Source organism: Labrus bergylta, chromosome 16 (assembly GCF_963930695.1).
Source record: "Labrus bergylta chromosome 16, fLabBer1.1, whole genome shotgun sequence".
NCBI lineage: Eukaryota > Metazoa > Chordata > Actinopteri > Labriformes > Labridae > Labrus > Labrus bergylta.
In genome coordinates this window covers 14,257,704-14,280,118 of record NC_089210.1, presented here as the reverse complement: position 1 = coordinate 14,280,118, position 22,415 = coordinate 14,257,704, and the positions used below count along the sequence as shown (strand labels likewise).

The 22,415-nt window shown below is 37.7% G+C and overlaps 2 protein-coding genes across 5 annotated transcripts; one reads left to right on the top strand and one right to left on the bottom strand.

Annotated features, from left to right (window-relative positions):
* Positions 1–645: 645 nt before the first annotated feature.
* Positions 646–8,813, bottom strand: LOC109977433 (excitatory amino acid transporter 3-like). 2 transcript variants are annotated; one of them, XM_065964845.1, is made up of 13 exons: positions 8,531–8,813; positions 6,295–6,435; positions 5,652–5,744; positions 5,108–5,219; positions 4,971–5,013; positions 4,827–4,886; positions 4,555–4,736; positions 4,125–4,232; positions 3,081–3,203; positions 2,730–2,924; positions 2,426–2,560; positions 1,400–1,571; positions 646–1,233 (listed from the first exon to the last, which is right to left on the bottom strand). In XM_065964845.1, exons 1-12 carry the CDS (start codon positions 8,652–8,654, stop codon positions 1,445–1,447), a joined length of 1,443 nt encoding a protein of 480 aa, XP_065820917.1. In that variant the 5' UTR covers positions 8,655–8,813; the 3' UTR covers positions 646–1,233; positions 1,400–1,444. The 2 variants fall into 2 exon arrangements, with proteins under 2 accessions (XP_065820917.1, XP_065820916.1); XM_065964844.1 differs by having other exon boundaries at positions 1,455–1,571.
* A 1,255-nt stretch (positions 8,814–10,068) lies between these two features.
* zgc:158403 (tetratricopeptide repeat protein 39A) lies at positions 10,069–22,407 on the top strand. 3 transcript variants are annotated; one of them, XM_020650466.3, is made up of 18 exons: positions 10,069–10,361; positions 10,818–10,922; positions 11,350–11,481; positions 11,732–11,790; positions 12,761–12,828; positions 12,972–13,036; positions 13,642–13,741; positions 13,842–13,907; positions 13,999–14,107; positions 14,209–14,276; positions 16,773–16,832; positions 17,109–17,270; positions 17,372–17,463; positions 19,065–19,185; positions 19,274–19,385; positions 19,483–19,597; positions 20,190–20,306; positions 21,837–22,407. In XM_020650466.3, exons 1-18 carry the CDS (start codon positions 10,327–10,329, stop codon positions 21,937–21,939), a joined length of 1,689 nt encoding a protein of 562 aa, XP_020506122.2. In that variant the 5' UTR covers positions 10,069–10,326; the 3' UTR covers positions 21,940–22,407. The 3 variants fall into 3 exon arrangements, with proteins under 3 accessions (XP_020506122.2, XP_020506121.2, XP_065820966.1); XM_020650465.3 differs by having other exon boundaries at positions 10,070–10,361; positions 10,815–10,922; XM_065964894.1 differs by lacking the exons at positions 10,069–10,361; positions 10,818–10,922 and having other exon boundaries at positions 11,382–11,513.
* Positions 22,408–22,415: the final 8 nt, after the last annotated feature.

Sequence of the window (22,415 nt, the reverse complement as noted above, 5' to 3'; positions counted from 1 at the left end):
GAAAGACGAATGAGAGTAGCGCGACGTAAAAAAAAAAAAAAAACGAGCAAAAAGAGTCCAACAGTGTACTGTATTAACGTGAATACGGTAAATACTGTTTTTCGACTTCCTTTTTAAGAAAGTTTATTTTAGTAATATTTTCCAGATTTGCAGTTCTGGACTAATATTGATTAATGAATGCAAATGTACAGGTTAATGCTGACTCAATGTTAAAGTTCAGACTGTCCAATCAAGAGCTACATTTTTCTAATATCCTTAACCTACCTGTATTTCTTCTTCAAGTAGGCCTACTCATGTTAAAAGGAACTCACCTATTTTATTCCATTACAACACCGATATATATTTTTTTATTATCTTTCTTGAAGAAAAAAGCTTTCTTTCAGGATGTAGTATTTTGTACCTAACATACAGCATTTTAGGTAACACTTTTTATTTAAACCTTTTTCACAAGTTAGAACTAAACACATTTATTAGTGATTTTGTTTATACATTAACCTGAACTGCTCCCTCAAAGTGATAAAGCTACATTGAGTAAAGAAGTGTATTTCACCTCAGAATGGTAATGTCTTTTAACATTTAATTACCAGTCTTCTTCCAAACTGTACATTATTACTTTTACACGTTTAAAGTGATCTTAATGTACAATCAAAGCAGAAGAAAAACCCATTCAGGTATATTGAATGGATACAAAAAAAAAACAAGCATTTTTGTTTACACGCACAAATTTTACTTTTGCTTAAGTGGCTGGTGTAAACACCTGTTTATCTGAGTACAGATGCTCCTTATTCTAGGTTAATAAACAGATCCATGTAGAATAAAAGTCTATATTTATCATATCAACTCAATTTTATTCAATTCAAAAACAACATTTATTGACATAGTTTCAATGAATAACTAACTCACACATTCAATTACAATATATATTAATATGAGTATAATTCAAACAGCTAATAATGACTACATTGTAAGTCTATCAGAGTAAATTGTCATTAATTAAACAAAGTTCATCTTCAAACCAGGTTCACACCAGAATAATTTCAAATAGCAACTAAGATTAAGAAAGGGGCACCAAAGAGGAGTTTTTGTGACAGGTGCCTGGTTTCTGTGACGTGGCTTTGAAGGGATTCCATTTTGGGGAGGTCAGGAAGGGACTTATCAGCCTATAAGGAGTCCAGCTTCCCGGGAGTGACCTTGTCATCCTGGACCTGCTCTTCCACAGCACTGTCAGACGCCCTAGCCAGACAAAACACCACACAGACATCCAAACTGTAAAAACTGTTGTGTAAAGTTGGTCAGCCTCTAACTGCTGCCATCATGTTTATTTCGATGACCAGTACGTCTGGTATACTTTGCTGTGAGACATCTAGAAACCTTTAACCTATTCATCAGACATATGCACCTTGAAACCACATTTTGCTACAGATGTACAAATGAAACTGTTGAGTCACTGAGACCTTGTCCTCAGCTGATCCTCTTCCTCTAGTTTTTCCAGTTCCTTTTTGGACAGGTGCTCAACAACTGCCACGCCAATGCAGTTCCCCAAAACATTGACAGCAGTGTTGCAGTGCTCTCTGAAAGACATGTACAACAAAATAAGTGAAAAGAAAAACGACAGCTGTCTTAATAATGTTGCACTGCAGTGATATCATTTGACATCAGAGTGGCTATAACCAATGTTTATATAGCCTGTTTATAAAAAGGGGACATAGCCACTGTAATGTCAGCCATTTGGTGGTAGAGCATAGTTTGGAAGTATCAAGATCTACATGTTGGATTTGAGAGCCAGGAGTGAGAAGGAGAAATGCGAGAGGTTGGAAAGCAGCATATATTACATTATGAAATGATGTCTTTGCCTGTGGCTAATAAGATAACTGACAACAACATTTTGTGGTGGTTCTTGACTGCATGGATGTAAATCAATCATTGAATCAATTAAAATAGTACCACTCATAACAAGTTACTGTATATCATGACACCGAACATACATTTTTCCCCCTGTATTTTTAAGCCTTGAGCTCAGCAAATTTCCAGTCCCCATGTTGTTTTTCTTAAAATACACTTAAAATTCATCCAACAACAAGAGCAAGGCTGAAAGGTTCATCAGTTAAGTGACAGGAATGCCTGGTTTTGAGATCCTTTGAAAATAGTTAATGGTGCAGTTATAAATTGTTGATGCCGTTTCATAACTCTGACTCAATTCTTGTTTCTTTAGTTTCTTGTTGTACTGTAAACAAACAGAAGACTTGGCCCAAAGTAACCTCTGGCTACCTCAGAAGCCTGGAGGAATTGGGCTTTTTCGCATAATGTGGACTGACAATAGCAGATTGGTCAAGGGATTATAACAAGAACTCAGCTGCTTCATTGATCACTGCCTATTGTGCCTAACTTCACAAATAACAGACTTTATAGCAAGGGTTGAACGTACAGCAGCCATTCTACAGCCACCAACATGGACGCTTCTTGTGCAGGTACATTGATTGCAGTTAGAATAAAGAAGGTTGACATCGCTCCTGTCATTGGGAGGTCTGCTGGTCCTGTGCTGGTGACTGCTGCTGTCATCCTGCAGAACAAACACACCGACTCTTCAGTCAGAATATAAAAATGTATATATTTTTAAATCTTACCTTTGAAGTGTCTTAAATAAGTATAGATACTGTTTATATGATTTCTTTTTTTCATTTTTTTCTACAAAGATCTCTTTTTTTCTATGGGATCTGACAGCAGCTTACCCAATCGTGAATATCTGTCTGAAATTCAGGCTGATGCGGCTGAGTTGAGCAATGAAAATGGCTGCAGCCACCTCATACAGGATAGTACCGTTCATGTTGACACTGCTAAAGATGGGCAGCATGAAGCGAGTGACTCTGCGACTGTTCTTGTTTCTGTTCTCACAGCATCGTATCGTGAGCTCCAGTGTGTCAGCGCTTAAGACAAAATGCATCCTTAGTATCGTAATGTAATCAAATAAATCTTATAAATATAAATAAAATACCTTTTGTTAAATGTAAACAGTCTATTTCCCATGTGTAGATTTGATTATAAATAGAAAAATACACACAAGCTCACATATTCATTGTTACCTGGAGGAAGTGAGAAATGCAGTCACTAATGCAGGACAGACCCCCTTAATGACTGACCATGGGTTTCTCCTCACCACAACAAGATAGATTGTTGGTAGGACTACTACTCCATGGACTATGAGCCTGAAACACAAAATGTAAACCACAGTGACTCCTGATGAATACTCTTACTAGTGCTTCTGTCATTAAAAGATGATGTTCAGTTTTATTGCCACACTAAATAATTTATTAATAGCTTGGTTAATGGATTTGAACTTGTGTAGAGCTTTTCTAGTCTTCTGACTACTCAAAGCTCTTTTACACCGCAGGTCACACCTACACATTCATACACGCCAGGAACTCTCTCACGAGTCTGTGATGTCTCCTGTAGCTTTCATCTTTGGGTTAAGGCAAATATTAGGTTAATAAACAATTTATTAAGATGCACGGATTCGTTTATTGGAGATCGTCTGGAGCATAACGGTAATGATGTCAAAATCATCTAACTGTGGTGTAGTAGCTTTGGATCGAACCCCTGATCGGCGGTTAAGAGACGACTGACTCTTTTCCTACTGCGTTTTCACAAAAGTGCTGTAATTAAACTCAGCCATCATCACGCCTTTAGACATTCACATTGATTCCACGACAGCGTTATATTGGTTTCCCAGTCTGTGAATTCACATTGTGTTTTGGAGTTATTGAAGCACAGTGTTCCAAATACACACACAGTAAGACATGCACACACACACACACACACACACACACACACACACACACACACACACACACACACACACACACACACACACACACACACGCAGCGCACACTCCGCCGCTGGTTTGACTGATTCCATCTTGCCACTAATAAGTCTCTGAAGAGAGATCCCTTCGTCCCCCCAAAATGCCTCCACAACATTGGTGAAACGTCACAGGGACCTTAATGTCGCCCCTTGAAATGGCAGTCTGAATAGGGCTTTGGGAAACATTTTAGTATTTTTGTTCCCACATCAATACACAACAATTGCAATGTCAGAGATATTGCTAAGTAAAGAAAGAAGTACATACCCAGTGAAAATCAAAATCACAAAGCCCCCAGTTTTGAATACAGAATCCCAGTCATCAACTTCAAGCTCATGGCTTGCCATCATGGACAGTATTCCTATCGGCGAGTACCTGGAAAGGATACAAGAGAACAGGAAAGGACTTATCAAACATTGGAAACTTCATTTTTTTAATTTGTATTTATTTATTAATTAATTTCTCTCATTTAGTAGGAGTGAAAAATCACATATAATGAATAAAAATAGAACTAAAAGTAGAAATTCTAAAATAAAAGGGATCTTAAGTGAGAAATACTAAAATGTTTCTCAGTAAGAGGTGATTTCAGTTATAAACAGCACTCTAAGTGGAAAGGATTTAATAAAATGAAGTTCAGTTTATGCATAAATTGGGTTTTCTTATTCTGTGTTTCATAAAGATAAGGATTTTCCTTTACCACATAATCAAAGCAACCAATTGCTTGGTGACCTCATTGACTACGCCTACAAGCTCAAGAAAGGTTTCCCCTCTCTGTTCCATCATCTTTAGGGTTAGTCCAAAAATAAAGGAGGACACAATCAGACCCAGTATGTTGACTCCTCCGACAAAGCGACCAAAAAGGCGCACTTCAGTGCTGTTCTGAAACAAGATAGGAAGCCCAATTAAATAGCATTTTGACAGCAACATCCTACACAAATTCTTCGTAGAGATAGTTGGAAAATAGTTTACCGTTTCAGTAGAATTAGGCTCATGTGATGGAATTTGAAACTCCAGTCGGTCAGTCTTATACTATGAAAAAAAGTGATCATATACTGTAAGTATTTCATTTGCTCCTCCATTGAAAGTAAAAAAAAAAGTTGACTTATAACAAACCTTATTGAAGTTAGCCTGAACCAGATTTGCGGGCATCATGTTCCTATAACGAATGAGGAATAGCCATAGAATCATTAAATAAATTTGTAAAATAAAATTCAGGTCTAATCTAACATATAAATTCATTTTTTCTTCACCTCATAAGGTCCAACAGAGCATCAGCCATGGAAAAGATGACATCACTGTCTTGCTTAATCATGACATCAGAATAGTAAATCCCAGGCTTTAGCAGTAGAACCAAGATTAACCCTTCAAAACATATCCAGGGTTGGACATAAGAGACAATTACGGCGTGCATGTTTCATCTGTTCCATATTATGCTGCTGCCTGTCTTGGCCAGAAAAAAACCTTGTAAATGAGATTCTATAATCTCAATGAGGGTTTATATGTGTGGAAATTCATAAAAGCCGCTGTTTCATGAAAGCTTAACAACAATATTCACAAAGGTCTTTTCTTTTTCTTTTTTTTTTTACATACTTTTAAACTGAATGTACAAAGACAAGGGCAGTGCCAGTAGATGAAATGAGCAAACTAAAATAAAGCAATAAATTACTTAGATCATTAAAAAGATGCTTCTGGTTATTCCCTTTCCAATTATTAAGACATGATTTGCAGAAATGTGCACAAAAGTGACTAGTGAAGTAACAAAATATCATATTTTGTGATGAAATCATCTCTTACCTGTAGAAATGGATATTAGAGTGGTGAAGAAATAGTACAAGCCTGCACATATAGCTATATGTTTGGAGGTGCCAGCACTCAGGGAAGAAATTTCTATTAAAAAACATAAAACATACCATTTACAACAAAGTATAAGGTGACCAATAAGGACATGTATGAGTAATTCAAACATAATTGCAATAAGTTCACTTGGAAGACACAGTTAAACACACTCCGGAAAAACGAGTGACCTGTCATTGGCAATTTAAAACATCAATTAAATATGGACAGAGTCTGGTGCCAAACTGGTTGATGAAGATCTACAGTGTTTTGTTTGTGGTGATCCTTTTTTTGCTCAAGTAATGCAGATATGATTTATAAACGCTAATGAATCACCAGTTGTAGATCTGCTCTATGAACGGAAAGTTTAACCAAATTGTACATTTTTCTACCTAAAAGATACTCTGTTCTTTTAAATGATTCTGCATTATACTTTGGTTGCTATGAATAGTAGTAGACAGGTAGTTTTTTGTTTTCTTTTTTTTTTTACATGACTTTTAGACAACAAATGTAGCTCAAGTCAAAGATAGCCTGCCGAATCACCAGTGTTACATGCAGTGTCGATAACACGACTCACAGAGTTAGAAATACACCTCAAGCTTACTGATTATCACACTTGATATAATGAGTGGAGCAGTGACCATCTGAAGAAACCGTGTGAGGATTTCTCCCGGGAAGCCAATGAAAAGTATGACATTGTCTGAAACATCCAAGAAGGTCTTGGCAGCCAAGCCAAATGCAACTCCTGTGAGAAAATAACAGAAATATTATTAATTGTTAAAATTAGTGACATTTGTAATGGAACAGAATAAACAGAATAAAAGAAAACTTTAAAAAAATATATATATTTTTTATATCAAACGTCTATCTGCTCCACATAAGATGTATCCTTCTTACCTGAAATGTCCTTACTCATTCTATAATTTCATTTTTGGACCACTGTTGGCATAAAACTAGTGATGGCGTAGGAAAATCATACATGTATGAACTTGAACTCAGATGAGCAAAAGAAAGAAAACTTTGGTCCTTCAACAGGTCACTGTAAAAACAGCCTTCCAGTTACAAATGGCAGAGTACATACTTTTGTCAAGTAGTAGCAACATGTTTGAGGATTTTTTTTAATGGTTTTAAATGTCTTAGTTTTTACTTCTGTGTTCAACGTTTTCAAAGGCTATAAACATAGAAAATCCTCAACATTTCATGACTTTTTTTCATTGATCTTAAACTGAAAAGACATTGGACATTTGGAAGAGGCATCTGGTCATATTTCTTGTTAAAACAGCATATCTTTAAGCTATGGTCAGAGAACAGCTAATGCTATAATTTTGCCACTTCATCACATTCAGCTAGTAAGTGGCTCAAATGTAATTCCAAACATGCAATGTAAAGTTGTATCAGTTACCATACATTTATAGAATTTACAACCTGGAATACAGTATTACAACTTTATAATATTACAGCGTGATGTCTGAGGAAAATCCGTAAGTCAATTCATCTTTACTTTTAGCGCCAACTCATACATTTCTTTATCTCATGATACTTTACAAAAAAGGTCTAGACCATTCTGGTATTGACCAACATCGCGAAGCCACTTTTTATGCTCACACTAATGTACATTTTATGTTGTTTGTTTTTGCTTGGCATTATGGATTATGTAAATGTGTATACAACCAACCTGCCAAGGGACTACAGATGGAAATTAGCCTAAGGCTACAATCTGGCATAATTACATCTTTATGTTCTAATGTCCCTATTTTAAATGAATAAATTAAATACATAACTAAAAGATTCCCTCCATTACACAGAAGTCCAACATTTATCCACCATGTGCAAAGCACTTTGCAACATTTAGAAAATAACAGTGGCAAGGAAGAACTTCCTTTTTACAGACAGAAACCTTGAGCAGAGCCAGACTCATGCTAAACAGCCATCTGTTGCAAATGTGTTGTGCTTTGAAAGAGGGATAGGGAGATGCAGAAATAAAGATTGATCGGGACAGCAACAACAACAACAAATAAAACAAATTAAAATTCCAGTCATGATAGAAACAGGTAGGCTATGTGTGGTTTCAAAGCACCAAATTGCTGCTTTCTGAATATGATAAAGAAATTGGCTATGCCTCCATTTAAATAAATATCACATTAGGGCTGATGGCCCTCAAAAACTATGAAATGAAAGAATCTGCACATTTATAAGGTTAATCAGATCATTTGGTATTGTGATTTCGTTCATAGTCTTAGATAATAGATAATAAACATAGATAATTTCGTACTCTGACATAATTTCTGGCAGCTTTTGTTCTACAAAAATACTAATTAGACAGATTTAAGAAGTGCATATTATTATGGATATAATTGTTCGTTTACGTTACATAATATGTGCAAATTCTTATTTCTGCGGCAACTCAAAAGGCTATCACCTATCCAGATTTGGTGATTGTTAACTTAACCTGCTGTAGAATGTGAATGGTTTTATATATTCAATCTGAACTTGAACCCTTGTTCCAACCATAACAGTTATCCTTATTTAGCTATCATTGACTAAATGTTAGAAAATCTTTATCCATGCTAAGGGAGATATATTCCAAAAAGGGGACTAACTTTGACGGTCCATTTTTCAACTTGTCACTTTCACGCACTTAAGCGTTGTCCTGGCAACATTAGAGATCGCCCACTGTTGAATGGTAGAATACACCAGAATGTGCTCCTGTGGCCTACAATTAAAGGTCACTCTTAAAACTAAGACTGACACAAAGCAGGTCAAAAGGATAACACCTTTTCAGTTTTCACTCAAAAAGCTGTTAAAACTCCCAGACCTTTACTAGTTTTGCGATAACTTACCCAGACAGACAGCCGCCAGACTCAATACCACAAATAATCTCTTGACGATGAAGTGATAGATGTTCTTAACGCTGTCGTGACAGTTGTTGATGACAGAACCATAGTCTTGACGAGATTCATCCATTCCAATGCTGTTTAACTCAGAATCAAAGAAACATTTATCATCGAGGTTACTTTGAAAAATGTGTATCGGTCGTTAAGGCTACTGGAGAGAAACCATGGCAACGGCGGAATCTCCCGTTTCCGTTTGATCTCATCTGTTAACTCGAGCGTTCAGCTTGCGATACAGTTTGCTGGATTCAATATGCAAAATACCCGAGTTTCAGTCCGTATATCAAAGTGTGTAAACACATGAACACACAGCTCTGAGTATTTAGTGCTTTTTTTTTTTCTCGGTTAGAACTTTATCAGACAGCCTAGACTTCATCACAGCAGTGTTGTGTTGTGTGCATTCAATAACGCAGCTGCGGAAAATGCACAAACTTCACATTATAGGCTACAGTAATAATAATAATTAAAAAAAAATAAGATATTGTACAATTATTATCTCAGGTTTTGTAATAGGCTAATAATAATACTGATTGGCTAGCACGACCACATCTCCCTTTTGTTATTAATACAGTAGAAGCCAGGATTTTTTTTTTCAGTTAATTTTCTCTTATTGAACCCTCAAGAAAAACCTTCCTCTGGTTGCAGTTTCAAAGGGGAAAATGTGACTATTGTTCCTATTTAAAATCGTCAGATTAATTTGATCTAACATCCACAGATGTCAGATGTTTCTTATAATATGAAATAAACCACTTTGACAGACAATCTCCTCAGTAAATAACCCAATTACAAATCAATAGAGAGGACGGCTTCCAATTTCGTCTGACAAAGCCGATCTAATTTTGGATTTCAAAATGGGATAATCGGTTAAAAACTTCTGTTTAACCAATTATCCTGGTATTTATAAACAGTAACGACAAAAACCTTCAAGAAATCCATCTGCTTTCGGCCTATGTTTGTCTTGAGTCTAAATCAAGAAAGTAGGCAGGGAAAGTGAACAAAAAAATGATAATCGTTTTTTTTTTTGGAATATGGCATGCTGAAACATTCATGTCACAAATATTGAAAACAATTACAGCCTACACTTAAATAAATGAAACGAATGCCAACCGTGCGTCCTTTTGACATTTACCCTAAATGTGAAAACAGTGCCACCAAGTGACACTGATGTTGAATAACAGGTGAGCTTAAGGAGACTAGTGCATACTGTCCTCCTCAATTTGTTTTAACTTAGCAGCCTATAGGCACGCAATTAATGCAATGTAATTATTTAATAAATGCAATGTAATTATTTAGCTAGTTCATATTTAAAATACATTTTAATGAGTTAATGTAGACCTATCTTCTTTAGAAATACATTCAGTCTACATGTGAGTTTTGATGTAGGCTCAGTGTCACCTGTGCATATGGTCCAGATGAGCACAGGACTTGGGAGCAGCTACAGATCCTGTGATTCACGCTTTTTAAAGTGTGCGTGGCAGTGATGTCACAGAGGAGGAGTCTGCTGCGTTCACACAATCTGTTGGATCGACACAAATGAACGCATGCCTTCACTCCGGAGCACTTTAGTCCAATATAACCAGTTTGGGAAGTCAATGTGATTCGCCTTTAAAAACGTAGGCTACATGCAACTAGTCTCTTGTAAAAGCCTGGAATCACGGTGGAAGTGGTGAATGCAGCTCGATTTACCTACAGATCCGCTGCGCTCTTAACAGGTGTTTTTGGGGCACGCCGCCCGGAGGTAGAACATGTCTAATGGGAAAGACGCAAATGCTGAGCAAAAGTGAGTACAAGCAACTTTAAATTCATGACACGCGGAAATTGTGACTTGTTTTTCCAAAATGTAAGTCATAGCCTATTGCTTGGATAACACGTTTTTAATGAACTATGTTGAGAGTTGTTCCTGCACAGGAAACTGAAATGTTAGTGAATTCGTTTCCTCGTCGTCTCCCACCGTTATTTACTCCTGGCCACGCAAGATGGCACATACTTATATAGGCCTAGCAATGATAACGCACTTAACTTTGCACACATGTGCTTGAGATATAATTTTCATAATAACTGAATGGCATCATAAGCTGTCAGTCTATTGTCAGGTTCCCATTCTACGCATGCATGTTGTTTATCAGAGCTGACAGTGCTGCTACTTTGCATTCCTCTCTACCTCCAGCACACCCAGTTATTATGCACATTTTTTATTTGTGTGAGTGTTTCATCCATGCTTGTGTTTGTGCAGCAGCTCCTCACAGATGACCCTAAAAGAATCCCTGGATGAGTGTATGGAGGCCATGGACCTCTTCCTTAACAACCACTTCAGCGAGAGCCTGGAGAGGCTGCGGCCAAGGTAACAGAATAATCCTGAGCCACTGGGTATTTACTGTGCTGTTCACTTAGTTCAGCACATTCATAGTGGTTTCCGTATGATGTCAGCAGTATTTGGTCGCATGCATTGTCAAGAAATGTCTGTGGTGTGAACTGTGAAGTATTGTGCTGCTGTTAGCTGAGACACCAGGGTGGCACTGGTAGGCTTTAGTTGTCCAGGATATGAGGTGTTTGCTAAAGCTGACGCCCAAGGTCTGACTGATTCAACAGCCGACAGAAATGAGACCCTGCAAAACAAACACTATGCACAAGACACGCACGGATGGTAGATAAGATAGGAAGGTGACCAGATATTTACTTTATCTCTTCTCAACAGGAAAATGCTTAATTCTGTTTGCTCATGGATTGTTGTGTATAATGTTTATTTTGATTTCTTGTTCCCTATGTAGAGTAAATGAGAGTATGTACCATGCTCTTATCTACGCCACAGTGCTGGAAATGCAGGCCATGATGACTTTCCAGCACGATGACATCAGCAATGCAGGAAATACCATGAAGAGTGCCCAGGAAGTCTGCCAGAGGTCAGACAAAATACCTCACTTTGTTTTCTAAGGTGCTGCTAACTTTTCTTCAACAGTCTGTGAAACATAATAGGCAAATAAACCTGAACGCATTTACATGACCTGTTTCTGACAAATGACCAATTTGACTGTGTTTGCATGAGAGGAGCCATTAAAGTGGCTGCTATGTCAGTGCCATTTCTGTTTTCTGTGTCATTCAAGAAGCCATCATCAACTCAATGTATTATGAATTTTTTTTTCTTTTGTTCAGGTTTCGACGGAAATCCCCAGTTATGGGGAATAAGTCAGGTGGGGAATCACTCACTGAAGGTAAGAGGCCTGGAAGTCTCAGTCCCTTTTAAAAACTGTTCAACTCCATCCAATAGTGAACGCAGTATAGTTGTGACATTTTTATTGTAACTTCCTGATTTCTGTTTTTTATTAAGTCATGGGTAAAGTACACTGAGTCTGATGGAAAAATTGAATCTAAAGTATCTAAAAAGATCAGTGCTAGCCTTGTTGTTGTTAACTTCTACATTTCGAACAGATTTGCAGTTTTTGAATGACATTGAGTATTCATGAATGTACCCTGGTGTACCAGTAACATTGTTTTCAGCCAAATGCTAGCATCAGCAAGTTAACAAGCTGAGAGTGACAAAGAGCACATAACATTTGTGGAGGGAGATAAGAATTTAATTCATTTTGTTGGCAGTTTTGTTCTTATTTTGTGTTGGCTTTGGCTTAGTGGTAGAGTGGGTAGCCTCTCAATCGAAAGGTTGGCGGTTTTATCCCCAGCTGCGTGCGTGCGTGCGTGTGTGTGTGTGTAGAAAAGCTCAGTCCATTAATGTTTAACCAAAGCAACAGGAAAATAGAAATCACTCTAAACTTGTGATGGCCCCAAATGAAAAGTGGTTGATATATTTCAGACTAACAGTCACTGTCCAACATAGACATCCCTTGAGCCATGCAGCTAGTGAGATTTAAAAGCAACAACATTCAAGCGTAGCAATGGAAAAGCCAGAAAAGGGGAAATGAAGAGGAATGGTCCCTGGACGAATCCCTGTGGCACACCAGGCTTGAGGGCAAAAAGACAGAAATGTTTTATTTTTGTATTACTTACAAAATCATATCTTATTTTCTGTACTAATAAAATGTTGAGGTAAAAGTTAGTTAATTAGAAGACAAGGAGAGAGTTCACCTTTATTAGCACCAAGGTTATATGTTGTATACTTTATTTCTTGCTGACTATGATCATTTGATGTTATTTACTGACTGTGTGTCTGTGTATGTGTGTTTTCAGAGCAGCTTCATGCTGAAGTGTGTTATGCAGAGTGTCAACTCCAGAGAGCTGCTCTCACCTTCTTACAGGTGCAGTGGACTAGTCTTTTTTTTACAATCATTTTATATCTGTATTCATTGCATAGCATGGGTAAGTTCTCACATTATTTGAAGACTGTGGAAACATTCAGTATTATTTCACTTGTTTATTTATTTGTTAATATAATTTGCAGGATGAGAATATGGTGAGTTTCATCAAAGGAGGAATCAAAGTACGAAACAGTTACCTAATTTACAAGTAAGTAGTATAAGTAATACATAGATGTGAATGTCAGTAGTGTGTTATTTTAATGGTGATAATAGTGTATACATTAGCTGTTTAAAAAAAAAAATGTAGAAGTAGTTTAAAAAAGCATTCCATGAATGTTAATACATTTGACATATGAACTCCAGTTTGCTTGAGGAGCACTCCTAAGCCTGAGACCATAGTTTTAGAATTTCTGTTATAGTTTTGAAAGGACAACAAATCTCACAACATAAGCAAGCTTCTGTTTGATTTAGAGGATACATTCAATACCATTAAGCATGTTAGAAACTAGAGCTGTGGAGTTTGAACAAATGGTAACAGGGAGTCTGAAAAACATTGTCAAGTTGCATTGTAGGAATTGTAGGATGAGGTCATATATAGAGTTATACAAAGGACTTAGACTATCTTAGCCTTTGCAGCACAGATTTTGATCATTCTTGTAATCTTTATCACAAGTACCTTAATTTTTTTGTATGTTAAAAAACAGAATTGCAGGAGTACCCCCTTTTTTATTTCTGAATATTCAAATTACATTTAGTATTGTGTAGCTTAGTGGTGTTTTAAAGTGAATGACAGAGATTCCCTTTATCATCCAGAGAACTGCATTCTTTCATAAAATCTCAAAGCTGTCTCAAAGGACCCAGCCACCTTCACTTAGAGGGCGGAATATCATTTGGAATAGGGGCGTTTAATCTGGTATGTCACCAAAGTATCTTGAATATTATGTTGTGTGAATATAAAATGTGTGAACTATGTTTTTGTACCACAAAGTTCATCAGGTCATCTTCATTTACAGACACTCTCTCTATTTCCCCCACGGATACTCAAAGTTTTGGAGTTCGCAGGCTTCTCTGGAGACAAGGTGTGATATATACATTTCCTTTAATCAAGCACAATATATTAACTGACACACCCATGATGTATTGACCTCTACATGCATTGTCCTGTTTTAGGAATATGGTCTGTCCTTGCTGCGTGACGGTGCTACAGGGATGAATCTGCGCTCCATGCTGTGCGCTCTGCTACTGCTCTGCTACTACACCTTTCTCACATTCATTCTAGGTAGTGACATGTTCACATTTTTTTATGTAAGCATTTGGTGATACATATGGTGTACTACTTTATTACTGATTTTTTTTTTTTTTGCTGTTCTGTTCTCTCAGGGACAGGTGAAGGAGAGGTGGCTGATGCTGAAAGCCTTCTGATACCTTTTCGGCTCCGCTATCCACGGGTGAGTGGCAATAAGCATTATCTGTGAACAGACTGAATCCATTGCTTGGAAAAACTATGTCCATTCTCTCTAGAATTGACGGTGCTAAGCATAAAATGCATACAATCAATGCTCTGACTGGTATGTGCGCCATTCAGCTGAAGACTGATGTCATAAGTGCATGTCCCTTTTATCTTTAACAAATGTACAGTAATATTCTGAGCAACTAGTTAAAAAAAATGTTTTAGGCCTTGTACCTAAGCAGTTCTTTGATTTGGGTGCTTTGTTTTAACAAATGACATGTCTTATAAGCGTTTAAATAGAAACATTTTGCTGTGATTGTTGTCGAACTTTGACAGACTAGTTTTCTGCTGTTGGCTAGCAAGCTGCCTTGTCCATGTTGAGATTTTAGCTGATGGTGAGCTGCTGATTCCAAAATAGAAGAAGCTATTTTAGCTTCAGGCAGATGGTTTGTAGGAATTTATGTGACAGGTGCCATTTCTTTGTCTTATTTTGAAAAACGGTGACAACTTTTTGTCCAGTGCTGTTGTTGGTTTGGTTTGTACTTTTTTTTTTTTTAGAAACATCTAGTTATGCTGCTCTGTCTGACAGATATTACCAGTTTTCATTAACTTGAAAACCTCTCCAAAACACCTTGTGTTGCACACACAATGGGAATCCCCCGACCTGCGGCTAGTTGTATCAATCTGCAGGATGTATTTTAAACAACCATCAGACTTGTGATCGTAAACGGACAAGAAACTATCACACAAATTGGTGCAGTACATGTAAATATCCAGTAAGCAGGAAAGCTTGAGTTTAAACATTTTTATCAGCTGATGGCTTTAATTGTTCCTGATTTTTGGAGATGATGTAGCAACCTCTGCATCCCTACTTCCTGATTAAGTAATTACAAATGTGTCAATGCTCTCTTAGGATCTAATATATACGAGATCAGGATCTCATAATTACGACAGAAGACGTTGTTATTTCGAGATCCTTATCTCGTTATTATGAGAAAAGATCTCCTAATTACAGGACCAGGATCTTGTAATAATGAGATAAGGGATCTAGTTTTATTTTATTTGGTGAAAACAATGCGCTTACATACTCCTGACTTTAACACAAGTCTAAATCATAGACTGTATAAAACATGGACGTAGTCTCAGTGTTGTTGAGTATTGGTGTCTGAAGAGGCTTTTTGAAGTCCAGTGATTGAAAGCCCCTAATTATGAACAACTCATAAAATAATAAAAAGTGAACCACTTAAGAAATGAGCTATTGAGAAAATGGGTTGTTTTTTGTCTGTATCAGTCTCTAAACATATCTTTGCTCCATTAATGGGTATTTTCATATGAGGCCTTTATGTGGAGTCCTTGGCTTTTACGGCCAGTCTCAAGTGGACACTCAAGGAACTGCAATGTGTTTAACTTCCTCACCAACTTAAATTTTTCAACACAGTAGGTTACTGCTTTGTCTCAATCTTTGGTTCTAAAAAAAAGCTTTGAGTTACATTAAGGAAAATCATGGCGCAAGTAAATTTTGAGTTTTCCTCTTCATCTAACAGTCTTGAAATGTCTTCAGTTTTGGTCATTATTTCTGAGAGTTTATTTAGACATTGATTACCATACTCTTAACATCACAAAAAGAAGTCTGAGGACTACTTTTCTTTTTCAACTTTGAACTCTGGATGGACTCCTTTTTGTGCTTTTTTTTTTTTTTTTTTTTTAGATTTATTTTTGGGCTTTTATGCCTTTATTGGATAGAGTCGGAAATCAGAGAGAGAGAGAGTGGTGATTGACATGCGGGAAAGGAACCAATACAATCCTTTAGTGCCATTGAATTTATACTCGGGTTTTAAATGTACTATTTGTGTCGTTATTTTAACTCATGTTCAAATACGTTCTCCCTCATCTTTTGCAAGTTTCTGATCCAAACTTCCCTTTTAAGTTCTTTGAAACACTCATTGTGTCTCACTGTACGTCAGCTCTTTCTTACAAATCCTCCAAACTTCCACTCGCATAGCGGCGCCGGATAGCCTATTGGTTATGTGGCGTGCCCCATGCACAGAGGCTTTAGTCCTCCCACTCTCTCCTCCCAAAGCTTCCAATCATTCTTCACCTGTCCTATCTAAGGAAGGCAAAAAGGCCCACAAACTAGAATAATAACTTCCACTCACAACTCTTTCTATATTGCAGTCTGACACAGAATCACCTCATCACCTTCATACTATCACTCCTACATTTCTTCTTGACTCCTTTCTTGTTAAGTCACAATCCCTGTCTCCACTCCACCTTTTACCTACATGCCAGCCCATCCCAGAGAACAAACTCGAGGCTCTGACACAATGTGTACCCAACCGAAATGGAAGCATCTTGGTTAAACACTGTTAAGAGTTGATACAATGCACTAGGAGTGCTTGCACGTGGATTAGATTTTAACATTGTGTATGTTGACATAAACTTCTGTGCAACCCTGAAGTTTAATTATTTCATCTTTATTTTTTGTTTTACACAGGGGGCAATCTTCCTCTTCTTTGCAGGCAGGATTGAGGAGATAAAGGGAAACATTGATGAGGTGTGTTTCATAAAATGTGTCACTGACAAGGCTGTAAAGATCATCAATTAATATTTTATTGTGTGTACAGACACGGCATTTGTTTGCACAAACTTTTACATCATAAAAAGATAACAAGATCAGTTATCTTTTTTGAGTAAGTGACACATGGAACCTCTGTTACAGCAAGTGCCCAAATGTTATTATATTTAATATGCAAAACCCCTCGAATGCAGCCTTATTTTTTAATCTCCTTATCGAGTGCTTTATGTTATCACTATTCTCGCACCCCACTAGGCGGTGGAGCTCTTTGAAGATGGCTGCAAAGCACAACAGGCTTGGAAGCAGTTCCACCACATGTGCTACTGGGAGCTGATGTGGTGTTTCACCTACAAGCGAGCATGGAAGATGGCGTACTTCTATGCCGACCTGCTGAGCCAGGAGAGCCGCTGGTCCAAGGTATACAAAGAACAGCAGTCCAAAAAAAAACCAGGATGACTAGCTGACTGATATGACAATGCAAAAACATTGTAACTTTTTTTTTGTTTGTTTTCTGTCAGGCAATGTATATTTACATGAAAGCTGCTTACCTCAGCATGCTGCCAAAAGATGAGGCCAGGCCTTTTGGGGAGGACGAGGTGGAGCTCTTCAGGTAAACACACTATATACTATATATATTTTATCTCAAACACAATGCCATGGTGCCACAGCATGTAATATATTTGCAGTTTACCAATGTGTATGTGGTCGTGCTGCTGGTGCATGACCTAAATGTTGCAAAGAAAATCAGCAGCAGCACAAATTCATCTCTCTTCTCATCCTGATATACAGCCTCCACCTTTAATACCACGAATTGCATTAAACAGGAGGTGATTTTTAAGAAGCAAAAAAAAAAACCAACAAGCTGAATGGATATAATCTGCAGGGTACTCTTCATGTTTGCACAAAAGCAGAGATGGGACCGATCCAATCTTATTTCGGTATCGGGTTCGATATTGATGTAATTTCCGTATCAGATATTGGACTGATGGCTCAGATCACCGATCAAGAAAGATCATTGTGCACTTTGAACATTCTCAGCTCGCACAGTCTCACTACGAAGAAAATTCGGACTGAACTGGAAAGTGCCCACAAATCGTCTCCATGACGACATTCAGATGAGATGGAACAGCTCCTTCCATGTGATTATTACGTACAAGTCTAAAATATTTAATTTGAAAACCTGACAGTTGTTGCTGCTTCCTGTTTGTATTTGAAGCCAACACAATGCACAAATCCACAATAAATCTGTTAATTATTATTATGTTAAAATATCAGTATGAGTACATATGTAATGAAATCGTATCGGAACTGGAAAATAAGTTGATCTGTACACCTTTTCCCCAAAGGCTTTGTTCAAGCTGCACTAATCTATATTTTTATATCAACATTGGGTCAGATGACCATTTTTAACGTTAAACTGTGTATTCATAATAACAAGGTCAGAGAAATGTACTCTCAGTCCTCTTGTCACCTTTGTTCCCGCAGCAGCAGGAGAAAGCAGATTTTTGTGAGAAAGCTCTGACCCTTTGTACACTACATGCCGGCATCACACACACACACACACACACACACACACACACACACACACACACACACACACACACACACACACACACACACACACACACACAAAAGCAAAGTTAGCAATAAGCTAGCAAACATAATGCATCATTTAGCAGCTGTAGAGATGATTTTCTCAGGAGCTACGCTTTCTTATTGGCTTTTTAATGGTCCCATTACTCAAGTTGAAAAGCTGTGATCTAGATCTGATATGTTCATGAGCTTTATATCGTAATGTGGAAATGATTTGGAGATCTGTTGATTTTTAATGCTTAGTACTGTTCTAGATAAGTTCTGTTTATAGCAACAAATGTTACACATTAATTCATGAAGACCTTTTAACCATAAAACCCAACATTTACCATTTCTGTGGTTGAGCAATGGCAAATATACCAATTGGCTCGTCGTGTGCCAAATATTTTTCTCAAGATGTTGTTCCAACTTCAAAGATTTTTCCAGTCTGAAAGTCACTCTGGGGAATCGATGATTGTCCCTCTGTGAATGCTGGGTATGATAATATGCTATTGTTGGCCATTATGTTTGGTAGTGACCTTGTTGTTCTGCACCCATGTGTCCAAAAACAGACAATTGCAGTTTAAAAGAAAGCACATCTTAAGTGTCATTTTTTTGTGTGTGTGTGTGTGTCTCTAGAAAAGTGCGCATCTTCAAGCAGAAGATAGCTGGGAAGTCTCCGCCCACTGAGAAGTTTGCTATCCGTAAAGCCAAACGCTACAGAGGTCCCAGCCCCGCCAGGCTCCCGGTGCCAGTGCTTGTAAAGATCCACACACAAACACACTCGCACAGCAGACCTACAGTTTGACTCCTACAACCGTCCAACTGCATTTTCCGTTTCTTTACAGGAGATGATGTACATGTGGAACGGTTTCAGTATGATCAGCAAGCGACCAGAGCTGACTGAAGGCATGATGCAGACTCTGATGGAAGCAGAGGGCAGCCTGCTGGAGTCTCCCGGTAAGACAGTATCACAAACCATGAGCAACAAGAAATCCTTCACGGCATGAATAGAACTGTAGACAAGAGGAAATCATGTCTGCCCCCTCCTTCACAGAAAATGAGTATACACTGGATGACCGCTGTGTGATCCACCTGCTGAAGGGTCTGTGTCTGAAGAACCAGGGTCTCCTACAGGAAGCTGAGGAATGCTTCAACACTGTGATTTCCAGGTGAGTGCTACTAAATACATTTTAAGACTGTATGAGTTGTTTCCTGTCCACACAAAACACAAACAGCTTTGAATTAAGTTTTTGGCAACATAGGCACCCGGAAGACATCTTCACCCTCAACCTTTATTATGACATTCAGGCTATGTTTAAAAAAAAAAAACTAAAAAAAACGTTATGGTTTCAAGTCAACCTAAAAATACTTTAAGGTTATATTTGTGTCTAGCTGTGTCTGAAATGTGAAAATGTATCACTGGAGGAACTGTTTCAGCAGCTCTTTATATGGATGTGTTAAAGCTTCCCAAGTCATAAGGTAGCCAATCTATATTTACATAGCAAACAAATATAAAATGACTTGATTGAGATCACACTGACTGCTTATGACTAAGAGGCATTCAAGCTTGTTTGATTTGAAGGTTAGTCAACAACCAGAGTGGAACAGCGTCACTTTTATTGCATTTCTGTGGAGGCTAATATAAGGCAGGTTGTTGACATAGCGTGTGTAAAATGTTACAGTGTGAACGAGAGCGCTGTTGTCACCTTCCTTTTGTGTGTGTGTGTGTGTGTGTGTGTGTGTGTGTGTGTGTGTGTTCAGTGAAAAGAAGATCAGGTTTGACCACTACCTGGTGCCCAACACCCTGGTGGAGCTCAGTCTGCTTTACATCCACCAAGGCAGAAGGGACAAGGCCATTAAACTGCTGCACAAGGCAAAGTGAGTAACTCTTTTCAAACAGCTTTACTGAGTAAAGCAACCGAAGAGACAAAGTTGAATCCAGCCACACAGGTCCAGTAAGATGACACACTTTCATTCGGGTGCCCTTAGAATCTGTGAATGTAATTAAAAAAAAATGTTATTAGAGTTGAAAAGTTTGTTTTTTCTACATCAGCAGTCAACATTTCCTGCAAGTCGGCACATAGAGAAAAGCACTGTTTGCATGGATTATTGGAACGGTTCATATTTATGTTTTTTAACAAAAAGTTAATATAAAGAAACGGAGAATACTATTGTCTTCTTTTTGTCATGCAAAAGGAATACTAATATGTTATAAAATATATTATTCACACAACTTTTTACTACCCTACACATTTTCCACTACTGCATTTTTTAGGAGACATTATTTGTTCCTTTTCCAGCACTATGTTTATTTAAAATCTATGGTTCAAGTTACTTGACAAATGTAAGAAACAAACATTTTGGGGTGCTGGTAGTCATTTTAGAGAGATACAGCCATAACACTCTGGGATTTCTCCATAATGAAGACTGTGCACGTTGTGTGCCCGTCCGTGGTTGTGCTCGTGAACTGTACTGGGGCAAAGACCACCTCTATTAGATTTTACACGATTAGCTATAAAATATCATACAACCCCCTTACAGAAACATAAGTGTGAGGTATGCAACTTGCTGTCTAGTTCAGATGTTTGAGGTAATAAAAAGCAACATTTCCCCTCTCTATTGCTCACGTGGTTTCATTTCAGTAACTGTTCAGATATTTAGTTTCCTCAGATTTATCTCCAGAACCCTCTTTTTAATTCTACACGTCGATCATAAGAATGTTCCCATGGCTATTTTACACCCAGCGAAGGTGCCATCACAAGAGGGACTGTGCAGATGAATGGATTCAAGAACAGTTAGCTACTGTTTTAGCTGCTTGCCATTAATGAAGTCCACTCATGGTCTTATTTCAGCAAGAAGTTGTGGAGCAGATTTCTGTTGATGCTTATTGAGATACTTCATTTTGACATCAAATCAAATGTACTTGTCAAGCCAAATTTCCACAGGGTCTGTTGCCAATAATGTCACATATTACCCACAACCGTCACAGGGTATAATAAATTAAACTTCTGATTCTTTTAGGACATTTGTTAAAGATACCTTTCTAATTGATGGATTTGTTTAGGGCAGCTGGCCTGGAAAATTATAAACTTTAGAGGGGGGGGGGTTGTGTCTCTCTGGTTGCTCAGTGTAGTAACACTTTAAAATCACAAGAGGTCACTGTCTGCCTGTTAAATATAGGACTGAAAAGCTGTTCTGAACACACATTTATTCTCTCACTCGGGTTTTATTTGGGTTCTTAGCACCTTTCATATAAAACAGCAGTTTCTGACAACAAATGTTGTATTTACCCCTCATATTGAACTTCTATCCTCTGCTTCTGTTTGATATTAACAATTTAAGTTGCAGATTTCTAATTACGGTTCTTTTCTGTCACATTATGACCTCCTCTCCTGTTTTGACTTGTAGACATAACTACAAAGAATACTCAATGGAGTCCCGTACGCAGTTCAGGGTGCACGCTGCTCTGGCCAAACTTAAGGCTGAGCACGGTGAGGAAGAGGAATCTTAACTGAAGGAGGGCGGATCTTCATGACTGTTGAAACACTGGACTGGTTGCTTGACGGAGGGGCCTGTTTTCCGCTAGATCCCCCATTTCAAACCTTAATTCATCTTTTTAAAAAGTGATGTCTGGGTAATTTTTCTGCTGTGTTCAGGGGAACCTTTTGAGGTATTTCTGTCACATGCTTCTCAAACATTGTACAAAAATGTATAAACTCTAAGAATATTTACAAGAGCCCATCTTTGTCAGGCTGGTTTTGAAGTGTGTCAAAGTGCAGTTTGGCATTTTAAGTAGAACAGTGTATATAAAGCTATATTGTTCTATGGACGATGTTTTTATAGTTAAGATTATAGATTAAAGGACACTACATTTTAATCAACATTTGATTGAAGCCACTTTATATTTTAAAGAATTTTATGACGATGACATGTATTGAAATTACTTTATTTTACTTTATTAAAAATGTTAAATGATGAAGCGTACTG

Excerpts from the sequence above, each read along its gene's own strand:
- LOC109977433 (XM_065964844.1), bottom strand. The coding sequence starts at position 8,654 with ATGGATGAATCTCGTCAAGACTATGGTTCTGTCATCAACAACTGTCAC. Across the intron at positions 5,745-6,294 it reads TATATCAAGTGTGATAATCA|AAATTTCTTCCCTGAGTGCT; the intron begins GTAAGCTTGAGG and ends GTTTTTTAATAG. Across the intron at positions 2,561-2,729 it reads AGACAGATATTCACGATTGG|GATGACAGCAGCAGTCACCA; the intron begins GTAAGCTGCTGT and ends TTTGTTCTGCAG.
- zgc:158403 (XM_020650465.3), top strand. The coding sequence starts at position 10,327 with ATGTCTAATGGGAAAGACGCAAATGCTGAGCAAAA. Across the intron at positions 10,362-10,814 it reads GACGCAAATGCTGAGCAAAA|CAGCTCCTCACAGATGACCC; the intron begins GTGAGTACAAGC and ends GTGTTTGTGCAG. Across the intron at positions 17,464-19,064 it reads GACGAGGTGGAGCTCTTCAG|AAAAGTGCGCATCTTCAAGC; the intron begins GTAAACACACTA and ends GTGTGTCTCTAG.